This window comes from Alligator mississippiensis, chromosome 5, assembly GCF_030867095.1.
Source record: "Alligator mississippiensis isolate rAllMis1 chromosome 5, rAllMis1, whole genome shotgun sequence".
Classification (NCBI taxonomy): Eukaryota; Metazoa; Chordata; order Crocodylia; family Alligatoridae; genus Alligator; species Alligator mississippiensis.
The window spans coordinates 27973692-27987851 of NC_081828.1; the positions used below are offsets into that span (position 1 = coordinate 27973692).

Here is a 14160-nt window from a genome sequence, read left to right on the forward strand (position 1 = left end):
AGCAAAACGTGTGTGTGTGTGTGTGTGTGTGTGTGTGTGTGTGTGTAAAGGCACCAGCAGGATGAGAACAGCAGGGATCGTAGCCTGTAACGGGAGGCTTTCCCAGTGCTCAGGCAGAAATAGCTCACAAAAGGGACAGAAAGGCTGCAGACAGAGGCTTGTGTGCTGTTTCCCTCCCCCAGAGCACTGTGATTGGAAGGGGACTCGGGGAACTTCACAGTCACTGGCCAGCTATAGATGTTAGTCTTTCCCCTCCTGCTCCCCTTCCCTCTTCTTAGTTTCTGTTTTCCTGTGAGACTGCCTTCCAAACTGCCAAATCTCCAAATCTTTTTTTAATAGATTCGGAGGGGTTTTTTATCTTCCAATTCGATTTGGATTTGGTGATTCAGCCAAATCTTCTCTGAATCGAACCCAGGTGGTACTCCAAGAGGTACCCCCTTTCCAATTGAAGGGATCCAGACACAGGAGGAGGGGTGGATGTCGTATATTTAGACTTCAGGAAGGCCTTCGATACAGTATCCCACCCCATACTGGTGAACAATTTAAGAGGCTGTGACTTGGATGACTGCACAGTCCGGTGGGTGGCGAATTGGCTGGAGGGTCACACCCAGAGAGTCGTGGTGGGTGGGTCGGTTTCGACCTGGAAGGGTGTGTGGGCAGTGGGGTCCCGCAGGGCTCGGTCCTTGGACCGATACTCTTTAATGTCTTCATCAGCGACTTGGACGAGGGAGTGAAATGTACTCTGTCCAAGTTTGCAGATGACACGAAGCTATGGGGAGAAGTGGACACGCTGGAGGGCAGGGAACAGCTGCAAGCAGACCTGGACAGGTTGGACAAGTGGGCAGAAAACAACAGAATGCAGTTCAACAAGGAGAAATGCAAAGTGCTGCACCTAGGGAGGAAAAATGTCCAGCATACCTACTGCCTAGGAAATGACCTGCTGGGTGGCATGGAAGTGGAAAGGGATCTTGGAGTCCTAGTGGACTCCAAGATGAACATGAGTCGGCAGTGTGACGAAGCCATCAGAAAAGCCAATGGCACTTTATCGTGCATCAGCAGATGCATAACGAATAGGTCCAAGGAGGTGATACTTCCCCTCTATCAGGCGCTGGTCAGACCGCAGTTGGAGTACTGCATGCAATTCTGGGCGCCGCAATTCAAGAGGGATGCGGATAACCTGGAGAGGGCCCAGAGAAGGGCCACTCATATGGTTAAGGGCCTGCAGACCAAGCTGTACGAGGAGAGACTAGAGAAACTGGACCTTTTCAGCCTCCGCAAGAGAAGGTTGAGAGGCGACCTTGTGGCTGCCTATAAGTTCATCACGGGGGCACAGAAGGGAATTGGTGAGTATTTATTCACCAAGGCACCCCCGGGGGTTACAAGAAATAATGGCCACAAGCTAGCAGAGAGCAGATTTAGACTAGACATTAGGAAGAACTTCTTCACAGTTCGAGTGGCCAAGGTCTGGAACGGGTTCCCAAGGGAGGTGGTGCTCTCCCCTACCCTGGGGGTCTTCAAGAGGAGGTTAGATAACCATCTAGCTGGGGTCATCTAGACCCAGCACTCTTTCCTGCCTATGCAGGGGGTTGGACTCGATGATCTATTGAGGTCCCTTCCGACCCTAACATCTGTGAACCTAGCATCTATGAATCTATGATCCTAGCAGGTGCACAAATGCTGTGGGAGGTGTAGGGACTCTCCTCCCCCTATAGACCAGAGCCAGACCACCAATGGGGACTTAACCATATACCTTTTAATGAGAGAACAATGCTGGGAACATAACCAGTATAAACCAGGGGGTATAGGGGACACTACAATGCCCCGAGGGGGCAGGATTCAACAAAGGTGAGACACTTACAATCTTAGACATATTCATCCAGTTGACAAAAAACAGGGTTAACCAAAATGTAAAACACGAACAGCAGAACAAACAATACCGGTCGGTGAAATATAAAAGGCACAAAATACAAAATGTCAAATGACAAGGGATATAGGGCCTAGGTACCTGGAGGGGGAGAAAGCATAATGGCCACTTTCCACTGCAAGAAGAACTTCTCCCTGTTAGCTTACTCACCCCAGCTGGGACTTGAACTTGGATCTCCTACATGGTAGGTAGAAACCATTACCACACAGACACCAGTGCTAGGACTGTTCCAGGCTGCTAGGGGTCTTGATCTTCCCAGAGCCCCGGCCTCACATTGAGCTGCCTGGCCTCTTATTGGGGGAGTTGGAAGCAGAGCTAGGAACCTCTCAGGTCACTGCTCAGATCCTTGCTGAAGCGGGAAGCCTCTCCTGCTGGCTGCAGCCTCTTGTAGGGGATCCTGGAGCCCAGCAGGAAGCCTCTCCTGCCGGCCACACGCCGTGCTGCTGAGGGTCCAACTGCTGCCTGCAGGTCCCACCCTTTCAGGCTCTTTTGGGGCAACTGCTCCTGCTCCACTGGCCCAGGTCTTGCCTGCTCTTTGAATCTCCTTCCTTGTGGTCCCTTACTGGTCTCCCCTGAGTCAGCTGCGCTGCCCCTTTTATCTCCCTCCAAGGGGGGGCCAATCAGGGGACATGGAGGGTGAGTCTCTGGGGCCTGATTGGTGAGGAAAGGGAATCCTAAGTCCTCCAATCATCTTTTCCCCTTCAAAACCCCTAGGCCAAATCATTACCAGATTGGTGAGGAAAGGGAATCCCAAGTCCTCCAATCATCTTTTGCCCTTTCAAAACCCCTGGGCTAAGTCACTGCCAGCTAGCCCATCACATAGTTGAACATGCAGATCTCAGATTGGCCTCTTCAGTCATCTCCAGATTTACCAGTGACTTCCCTATCTACTGGAAGACTGTCATCCTCATATCAAGGGACTGCTGAGGACTATATCATGTGGATACGTTCTACCATTTATTTAAAAAAAAAAAAAAAAAAAGCAACTGGAATTTAGGTGCTCACATAGGAATATCAGTGACTCACTATTTAAAAAGGCCACCAACAGTGAGACAATGTAAACAGTGCTGGCTAAGATTGTGTCTGCCACTGGGGGTCACTCTGTCTATCTGAAAGATGAAGTGCTCTCTTGCTCTCCAGGTAAAATTAAATTGTTCCTTTTCAAAATAGCTGGTTGCCCCATGTGCTGTACTTGGTTTTGGTCTCTCATGCAATATTCTCTTCTTTTAAACTCATGGGACAAGATTCAGAGGCAAATCTAAATTGAAAAGTTAACTTTGAAGCTGAGCAGAATCAAACCTGAGTTTTACTTCACGTTCTAGGCTACTCATTTAGTTACATGTCAGAAGAATAACTCTGTTCTATAAACTGATTTTAGCTCAAAAATAACAAGAGAAATGAGGAGGATCTCATAGGGTACCTATACATGTTCAGGAACACTGCTCCAATGTGCTGTAACTGCGGTGCATCAGAGCAGAGGCAAGTCTGCTGGAGCTAATTAACTTGCTCCAGCAGCTTCCAAATCTTGTATGTTCAGCATCCCCCTGCTTCAAAATGGCGGTGGGGGCACTTTAACTCAAGCTCATTGGAGCCACTTGAATTAAAATGCCTCACTTACTACAGAGTAAGTGCCGTGAGTTAGTAACCCCCCGTCCCTGACCCAACAGGGGTTCACTGTTTGGGAGAAGAGAAAGGATTGAGCTCCACTTCGGAGCTGATTCAGCAGAGAGAGGCTGCCTGCCTGCTTGTCTTCCCCCTAGCCCTGCCACCCCCATCCAAGGTCCAGTCCACCTACCTCCCACCTCCAGTGCAGACTGGGCAAACTCCAGATGAAGCTTGCTCCCTTCCCTACCTCGCTTCCATCCTGGAGACAGTATAGGGGGTAGGGCTGAGCTGCATCAGCCCAGCCCTGCTCACGCACTGGAACAAACAGAAGTTAATGAAAGCACTCCACTTTAACGCACCTTCATCTGAACCCTCATTAAATGAGGGTTAATTTGTCCCTCACTTTTAAAGCACTCTGCAGCTGCGCACTTCTGTCATGGCATGGCTGTAGAGTGCTTTCAAGAGGCCAGCCATAGGACAAATATCACTTCCGTCTGACCACAGTGGCACTGCAGGTGTGTTTGGCATTGCAGCAAAGAACGCAAAGAATTAATGGGCTGATTAGTGTATGCTCTCACCCTCATGCCATAAGTGAGGTAAGGGCATACTGCTTCTTAGAGAGCTTGAAGGAGTCAGATCCTGGGGGGAATCAGTCCAAAGAAAAGTCTTTAATTTAAAAAAAACAATTGTTTCCTTGGGGGGGGGTTCTGTAATTTGTTCTTATGAAACAAGGACCAGGGAGCAAGGGAACAGGGCAGCTTGCAAGCAGTTTGCAGGTCAGTTTGCTGCCCCCCTCTTTGAAGGGGAGCCTTTAAGGTAAGCTCTTTCTTTAATTAACAATAGCTAATCTACATATATTTAGTGTCAGTCACTAAAACTCAGGAGCTAGACAAATAACTAAGCCCCTTGCTTAACTAGAGTCCCAAGTGAGGGGCAGGCCACTAGGGAGTTTGCCTGAAAAATCTCTCACTTTTCTTCACTGTAAGCTTGATGAGAGGAAAAAGGGAAAAAAGAACCTTTCAGCACCAAAGAGCATTGAACAAGCCAGCTCATAGGAGAGTTTCCTAGGGAAGGTCTGCTTGGAACAGGGGCAGGAAGAAAGAAATGGCAGATTAAGAGGCCCAGAGAAATATTTGGAGGATGTCGCAATGCCAGAGCCACTGCCAGGTCTTGCTCTGCTTGCACCTGTGAAGTGTCTCTCCAGGCAGGGCCACTCATTGTCAATGTTTCCACTTGGGTCCTGGTTTGGTGCTGTGGAAACTGTGGCTTGCAGGTTCCTTCCAGCCAAGTGGGAGAGTGCCTGCAAAGTGAGCAGTGCCCCTCAGGGAACAGGCAAGAGAGCTACAGGAGGTGGTGGCAAGGCTCCAAAGCATCCTCTACTATGAGGACTTCATTGATTCAATGCTGAAGGAGACCTTTAGGACTATGGAGAAAGGACTGCCAAAGGCAGTGCTAGAGAAGGAAGAGGACATGGGCTCCCAGGAAAGTGGAAGTTAGATACTTGTGACCTCTGGCAGCAAGAAGATGTCTTCATCTCCACCTGCTGCAGTTTGTCTGGAGAACAGATATGGAGCCCTAGCAACAGAAGAGGAGGAGCACGTTCTGTTGGTGGAAGAAGCCAGGCTAGGCATCTCCAAGTTTGAGAGGACTGAGACTACTGCCACCCTCTGTTGTCTTGGGACATCTGCTGCTTGCCCGGAGCCTGGATCTGAGATGTCATGGAGGGATTACCAAGATCTAACTGACCAACTGAGTTCAGAACTACCACATGCAGTTCATCCATGTGGGCACCAGTGATACTGCCAGGGAAGACCTTGAGCAGAACAAAAGTGATGACAGGGCTCTGGGTGCAAGGGTGAAGGGGATGGGAGCTCAGGTGGTGCTCTCCTTGATCCTTCCAGTCAAGGGGAAGGGCAAGGCAGGAGCAGATGCACCCTGCAGATCAATGCATGGCTGTGCAGATGATGTCATCGACAGGACTTTGGCTGCTTTGATCATTGGATATTGTTCCAAGAAGAAGGATTTCTAGGAAGAGACAGGATCCACCTGACAAAGAGAGGGAAGACCATCTCCACAGGCAGACTTGCTAACCCAGTGAGGAAAGCTTTAAACTAGGTTTTCTGGGGTATGGAGACCAAATCCCTGAGGTAAGTGGGAAGTGGGTGACATGGAGGAAGCACAAACATGAGGGGACAGCAGGGGAAGCCTTCTCATTATTCCTTAGAAAGTAGGGCAATTGGTTAGTTGCCTCAGGTGACTATACACAGATGCACAGAGTTTGGGAAGCAGGCAGGAAGAATTGGAAGCTCTCAGACAATCCCAGAGCTACGATACAATTGAAATAACAGAGACTTGATGAGATAGCTTACATGACTGAAGTACTGTCATGGTGGGTATAAGCTTGTCAGGAAGGGCAGGCAGGGGAGAAGAGGAGGAGAAGTTGCTCTTTATGTAAAAGAGCCACATGATTGCTCAGAACTCCAGTATGAAACTACAGACAGGCCTGTTGAAAGTCTCTGGGTTAGGGTCAGAGGGGAAGCAATGAGGGTGATGATGTGGTGGGTATGTACTATAGACCACCAGACCAGGAAGATGAGGTGGTTGAGGCTTTCTTCAAACAGCTAGCAGAAGTTTCCCAATCACAGGCCCTCATGGGGAACTTCAATCATCCTAACTGCTGGGAGGGCAATACAGAACTGCATGGGCAATCCAGGAAGTTTTTGGAGAGTGCTGGGGACATCTTCCTGGTGCAAGTGTTGGAGAGGCCAACTAGAGTGTGCCAGAGTTAGCCAGGCTAACATTGCCCAAGTCAAGTCATCCATCTAAATAATGGGGCAGATCTATTTGGTTAGTAGCTTTCATTTCCTGTTGGGAAAGTGCTCACTTTATTTAATATGGTCATGGAAAAATATTCTTAAAATTGTTTTCCTTAAGCCCTTATAGTTAGAACATGTTGTGAGGTAAACCTAGTGCAATTCATTAAGCTTCCAGTTGTTCATTCAAAATTTACACAAAAATAAAACTGCCTTTTAGAAGACAACAGTCTTGGGTACATGACCATAACTTCAATATCTGCAGAACCTGAGAGGACTGTCACAAAGATTTTACATGTCCCTTGATCTTTGTGTGTGATATTGTTACTGCAGGTGTGACATTTTGTGTTTTGTATGCAGGGCTGATAAATATATTTATGATCTGAAAAGAACAGTGATAGATAAAATCTCACCTGCTAATGAAGCAACAGCAAATGGGTTGGGTTCAGTGTTCAAGTATCCATCCCATGATAACATTATTTTTTTTTAAATTGATTACCTATAATATTTGTATTGGATCTGCTTCCTGTGTTACACTGATTATGATGAAGGCTCCCACTTCTTTCCAGTGGCTAAAATGGATCAGTATTAGGAGGGGGAAGGAGTTCGCTAATTTGTTATGATGGGTCTGAGAACTGTGGTGATGCTGTGTTGCATAATCTTGTGGTAATGGATTGCACTAAGAGGAAGAGAGAAATGTGTCATGTCTCCATAGTCAGTCAAACAAAAGGGGAATGGGTGTGAATGTGGAAGGAACTTGCTTGAACTGTGCGAGGACATATCCATTTATTTCTTGCCCTCATTTCCATAAATGCCACTACGAACCATGCCTGGTACTGAGAGTCCCATACCTGAAAATACCTGTTGCAGTTTCCTGCAATCAAGATTTTAAGATATTTTTGTGACAACAACTCAAAGGCCCAAACTCTCACATACTTCCCACTAGACATGCACATTAGCACATAAATATTATGCCAAATGCTAGCATTTATGATATGAAAAACCCTTTGCCTATATCTAAGTGCACTGGACTCCAGTGTGCATTTTTCATCTACACCAAAGGTTTTGAAATCTGTCTCTTCCTCCTCTTTTGAGTTGCTAAAATATAAATCCAACTCTATTTATTTTAATTTAATATTTTAGTACCATCTCCTCTAAACATCAAAAATTTTATCTCAATGTTTGCCTTAATTTCCTTTGCCTTTCTTTAATCCACTTCATTTTTTCCCCTCCAAATATCTCTCCTTTCTATTTTTCCCTTTTCTTACTGGTAAACACTATTTTCTCTCTTCTCTCCTCCTTCTCTTATGTTCTCTTTTTTCATTCCAGCCTTGTACTCATAGGAATGGAACTCACTAACTGCAAATGCTTGTAATCTATGAGAGATGGTTTGTTTTTTAATCCAAAAATTGGGATTTTTTTTTTATAGAGAAAACTAGGGTCCTTGCTTATTGCACATTTTTTGTGGAATAACTTTGCAGCTTATTGCTTGTTTTATTGTGCCATTAATGAGTTGATCATGTCGCTGGGTCACAACTTAAGGCATGATTACCTGGTTAATCATGCCTTAATTGTAACACGTATAGGGGCCTAAGTTGCAAAGCAACCTTCAAGATTCCCAGAAGCCCATTCAGGATGTGTTCCCAGTGTTCAGCAATATGCAGTACAGGTGGTCAAGCATAGTAGGACTACACAGAAGCTGCCCATTTAGGACTGTCTTGTTCAGACTCTACCCTCAGCTCCCAAATGCTTCAGTTATGGGATCTAGCCTTGCTAGACTGGAGTAATGGTTGAGTGCAGCAATGGCTAAAATACTTAAAATCTGTCAAATGTCTGCATGCCTAGAGTTTCAAAGAAACCACAGGGAAAGAGTAAAGATGTGTTTGGGTCAATTGGAAGTCTGATTAAGGATTTGACTGCATTCTTCCTGCTATTTCTTCTGTTAAGATTGTGTACTATCTGTTCATTGCTGGTAGACAGAGAGTAGGTTTCCTACTTTAGAAATAAGCCAGTAATGAAACGTTCTGGAGAGATTCTATGTATAACACATGTGCATGCAGGCACCTGCACACACTCATACAACACACGCACTCAATTTTTATTCATATAAAAAATAACAAAGCTGTTCATCTTTTTTGGGACTGGTCTTAAACTAACGTTAGTTGTATAGTCTAGTATGTATTCATTTTTAGGAAAGCAGTATGTGTTAATCTTTAAATAAATAACAAATGGTACTTTTTTAACTTTGCTTTTTATTTTCCCACTCAGATATATAGATACACTCAAAGTCTATGCTATCATTAAATTATAATACATCAGAATTGATAAAGGAACAAAACCCTTCAGTGCAATACAATAAGCAACCTAAGGCAGGAAGAAACATGCCCACAAAAAGTTAAAGGTATAATAGCTCAAACTCTTTAAATCAACTGGTAACCACCCCAAAGAAAGAGCTTAGCAGGAGAAAATTCATCCCTTGATGTGATCTCTAGTGTTTGTCTCTAGTGAGGTATCACATCCTGATGAACAATCCTTTTTCTTATAGGAGGTGGAAGAGCGTACAGTGAGAGATGGCTTGTTTCTGTGTTGCAAAGCAACCTCCTAGGTCCCCAAAAGCCCATTCAAGATGTGTTCCCAAGGTTCAGTGCAAGCCAGTGTAGATGGTAAAGCACAGTAGAACGACACGATTCTAAATATATTGGGTGAGAAGTTTAAGGAACAAAGACATTTGTTTAGGTTGGGATATCTAAACTGGTTAAGTGACTTAGTAATATGAATCTGCATTTCTGTTTTATTTCAGCACCTTCAAAAATCCCACTCTGGGAAACTTAAGTCAGTATTACAAGCTAAGAGGAGTTGAGCAGGATTTCTCATATAAATGTGTTAGCTTCAGTTTGTGAGATGTAGGTACAAGATGTGCTGGTTTTACTATTAAGTATCTCTGTTCAAAACTATGTCCTGAAGTAACTAACATTTTGAATCATTGTAAATAAAGTAAACTGTCTACCTATTTTTCTCCTCCAAGAGGCATTAGCTTATTTCTTGAGTTAATTTCTATCTGCACAAAAATCATGACTATATTGTTACATTAAAAAAGATCATCTAGATTACCCTACAAAAATAGCCCACTACCTCAAGCACTTAAGTGATTAATGTAGAAGTAATTGTATAGTTGTATAATCCCCCATATCTGATTATCTGATGAATAAGAAAGCAGAAACTATATAATTAGAACACTTAAAAAGAAATTAGTCAACATCTGTACAATTATTATTGTAAGCAGATATTGTATTTAGATAGATGTTTGCTTTGTTTCTTTATTTGTTTTGTGAAGAAATCAGGGGCTAATCAATAATATAAGTCGTAATCTCAATTATTAAATTTACAAACATCAGGCCCGATTGTCTGCTGTGTAAATAAATGCAACTCCACCAAAGCGTCCCTGTTTATTTTAGTTAAGGATCTGGGCTTATTTTCTGTATGCATTTTCATGTCAATAAAGGGATGCAAAAGCATTGATAATAATTTGTAGAATTCAGGTTTTTTACATTACGAAGTGCATTAGAGACATTATCTAACTCACTGACCATAAGCATGAAAACAGTGGTTGTCTAATGATCTAATTCTAATGTTTTTGACTGGGGTTTTCAAAGCAACCTAATGGAATTATGTGATCAAATCGCCTTAGATTCAATGGGATTTAGATTTTTAATTCCTTAGGTTCCTTTGAAAATCCTCTAACTTTGTGGAGGCAAAATTCAGGAGATAGGAAAAAGGGACAAGGATTAGAATGAACAACCATAGTAAAGAAAGCCACATGGTAAGTTCATCCAGTGTGTGTCAGCAGAGCCCAAGTATTTTAGCTCATCCCTTGTCGATGCGTCCGTCCAGCTGATTGCTTCTCATGTCCTTCATCTTGGCCTTGCGCTTCTAAGCACTTACTCCTACGGATTACACAAGTGCACGTACCAAATGGAGCCTCCACTGGAGTCAGAACCTGAACATAAGGTGACATAGAGATGAATAACGCTTTCCAGCTGGCATACCCAATTCCAGCTGAGATTTCATAGCACTGAAATAAATATGAAACTCAAAACATCATGATCAAAGGAAACATTCCTGCCCTATTTGAAGTCACTAGGAGATTTTGCTATTGACCTATAATGCCTATTCTGAAGGGTGCAATAGTAAGAGTAGTGAAGGAAGAGACTCTAATCCAGTTATCTGTGAAAAAGGGCGACCATAAAAATCAAATAGCCTATTTTCTCTTGCAGTTATGTCAGTTTTACTTTGGGGTAACTTGACTTTTATGTTGGGGTAACTTGATTTTCAGCTGGCCTGGGGAAGCACTCTAAGAGGTCATGGGAGTGAGAAAGCAGTTGCTGTAGTGAAATAGTGAATCAACCTTCAAAGCTTTATATTTGAGTTACCAAACATTTTATGCCAGTTCAAAACTATTCAGATTGACCTATTCACTAAACATCAAACTCTGTAGAAAAAATAATAGTTCTCTTTCAGTAGTGCTTTCCATAATGTAATAAGTACAATGTCCTTTGGTCTAAAATGGATTCAACCCTACATGAGCTCTTAGCAGCAACACATGAGAACAATTGGTAAGACTGTGCAAGATGAATCCCCTTTAAATGCAAGATCAAAATGAGTTTTATCTCTTGTTTTACATAAGATTACAATCAGATGTAATGGGTTAGGTTTTTCATATTTACTTACTTCTTTATTGTTGGGCAATCCCAGCTTCTTCATGTCTACCATGTCATAAAAAATGTTGTTCAAAGTAGTTTCAACTATATCTACCTGAAACCAAAGAGTAAATGTCACAGTTTATGACAGTACTATCCCACATAGCAATTGGATAAAGTATCCACTGGTTGTAACGAGAAACAGTGGAAAAATGCCACATGGAAAATGAGTGCAGATGATAAAGTGGATCCATTTTAGAAATATGTGGGCATTTGTCCTATACCTGTGGTCCCCAACCTGTAGCTCACTGGCAGCATACTGTCTGATTCTCTGGCATTGTTCTCAGCAACAGAAAATTAAGAAGTTAAAACTGAGATCCACAGGGAAAGCAAGGTATAATGTTTCTTACAGCATGCTATTGTTCAATGTAAAGTTGGAGCCATGGTTCACTCTTTCCTTTTATTTTTCAGTCTATCCTGTGAAATGCTAAGTGGTCTTCTCTCCTGTTACCTTTATAGGAAGTATCACTACCTCACACAATGGAGGATTTGGGCAGATTCATATTTTCCCAAAATACCTAACTAGCTTCAGACAGTTTAGGTTTTTTGCTGAGATTATTTAAACAAATTAGAGCATAGATTGTGTTAGCTCAGCCCTTTCAGTGGACCTACACCTGTATTTGTTGTTTAAGGAACATGTTAACCAGAGAAAGAAAGACCTGTGGAACTTTTTCCAGGATGAGCATCTGAATATCATTGACAGTCTTCTGGTAAGACGGTGAATACGCTCCACAGTCAGGTGGCCCAGAAAATGCCTCAAGGACACACTCTCGAACAGTGTTCCTAAAAATAATTGAAAAAAGTACAGATCCAAAGTTACTGACCAAAGATCTTACTTATTACTTGTACGTTTTAATTAAGCCCCTTCTTCTGCCAACCTGAACCTCCTTTCACACAACCCTATAATAAAGAAAGCATTTGCTTTACTATGAGGTATTTAGCAAACTTGATGAGACTTCATATTTTAAGTGTTCTGTATCCAAAAGCAAACTATCCAGTTCAAAACAGAGCTGCCAGATCACTAGTGGGTTTCGATCTGCATAGCTCCATGGATCTATATCAGTTTGCATTACTGAAGTACTGAATACTCGCACTTTATTTGGGTGAGAGCTGTGGGTGGTCAGTCAGTGAAAATCAGCACCAAAAAATCTAAACAAGGCAGATTTAATTGTAACAAAATGTGGGCTTTCTTTGAAGACATAGTCTTTTAGCAGTACGTGCTACACATGGAAGATTTGCACTTTTGTAGAGGAAGTCAAGGTTAAGCCATCAGATATCGCTCAATTTGGTACATACCAGATGCAGTCAAAGTCAACATTTGTGCATTCCACATAGGCCCACTTTACGAATAGTTCTCCACACAACACCCTGTCCTTTCTTTCAGGAAGCGTGGTGTATTTGTCCCTGTGGAAGTCTTCAAATCCAGACTGTGTTGTCTTCATAAGTTTCAGGTCTTTAATTCCAGAATAAATAACTGGGGGACCTATAACCAAAAAGTACCAGAGGGAAAAGATGAGTTGCAAGGTGTGCAGTGTCGGCTCCAGAGCCAGCATTTGTTCTATTCCTATGTGAGTTGTGCATTTCCTAAACCTAAAGGACAAGCAGCTGAGGTGCACACTTGGGGCACATCCAGACAAGCAAGCATGTGCATTTCCCCAGGGTCAAATAGTAGCAGCACATAGTTGTGCCACTGCTACTTGTCTCCAGGCAATACCCATGCATGCGTGTTCTGGTGTGCAGCAAGTTGCCCTGGGTGGGGTAGTGGAGGATGGGGTGAGCACCTGGGCTGGCCCCAGAAGCCTTACATGGGGGCCTCCTGGGGCTCCAGCAGCAGCTATCCAGGTGCACAGAGCCTGGCTGGCAGCCAGAGCATGGCTTTGGCCAGCCAGGCTCCCGTTTCAGGCAGCGCGCACTGCCACCACGTGTCACCCTGCTTTCTGGTTTCTATCCAGCTTTATTTTGCACATGTAGCATACCTGTGCCCCTGTGGCTGGCAGCCCCATCAGCTCCCAGCCATGTGGGTGCATCATGTGTTGCAGCAGCTGGGAGTCCCACAGCTGAAGGAACTCACAACTATGGCATCCTGCCCTGGGCTAATGCGGCTGGGAGTCCCATCACCTGATGAGTTTTCCATGTGCAGGGGAGGAGCTGGTGCAGTGTGGAACCCAGGATCATGATAGGATAATGTAGTAAGGCATGAGCAGATCTGATGCTGGATCGCTCAATCATGCTTCCTGCCATTCATATGTGGCATGGTAGGAGATGCAATTGTGTAGATTGCATATTAGGTCCTATCACACCTTTACCTGAATGTCTAGATGGACCCCAAGAGAGACATTTCTATGGCTAGTGTGTAGAAAGAACATTAAAGAGCTAGAGAATTATCTTTCAAGAAAAAAAAGAAAGCGTTTAAAACTCTTTCCTAGCATGACTGCCAATTTGTGCAAGAAAAACAAGAAAGAAGCAGAGAGACATAGAATCAATGACAAGTCATTGTACTGAGTTCTGGTAAATGGTTTTTGCTTGTAAACATTTGCAGCTTGTGTACATGCAGTGTATAAAGCTTTGGTGGTGAGTTTTTACGTGCTGGAGAATTTAGATCCTACCAGGGTATTAAAAGCAGGAGATTTTCCAAAAAACAATGTAAACATGTTAATTTCATGCAGATTTCTTTCTTAATGCTGGCCAGACAATTAAGAAAGGAATTCTTGTAGAAGGATGAGGAAACCCAAGTCTGTGCTACTCATGCTGCCAAAATGTAGTAACTGTTAATGTCTCCAGAAACATAAATAACTGAAGCCAATATACCCGGGACATTTGTACTGGACTCTGCCTTTTCTACCAATAGACATACCAAATAAAGTAAGCCTGTCAGAAATGTTTGCTGTCCAAAAATGGCACTGGCCCTACCATGATACAAATGGACATGTTAGATAACTGAATAAGGGTCTTTTCCAGTACTACCAGAACCATGAAATAGGGAAGGACTGGGTGAAATATAGGATTGGTAACAACTGCAGAGTCTCCAAGGTCACCCCCAAGGTACCAGTCTGAATCCAGC

At 43.5% G+C, this 14160-nt stretch overlaps 1 protein-coding gene across 1 annotated transcript in view; it reads right to left on the bottom strand.

The window, feature by feature from the left end:
* Positions 1-8574: 8574 nt before the first annotated feature.
* The window catches only part of LOC102571917 (uricase), a 40968-nt gene continuing 35382 nt past the window's right edge, over positions 8575-14160 (bottom strand). Inside the window, exons 5-8 of the mRNA XM_006259040.4 lie at positions 12396-12582; positions 11759-11882; positions 11071-11154; positions 8575-10339 (exon numbers count right to left, since the gene is read on the bottom strand). Of these exons, the coding sequence (XP_006259102.2) occupies positions 10202-10339; positions 11071-11154; positions 11759-11882; positions 12396-12582 (533 nt within the window). The 3' untranslated portion in view covers positions 8575-10201. The remainder of the gene's footprint in view (positions 10340-11070; positions 11155-11758; positions 11883-12395; positions 12583-14160) is intronic.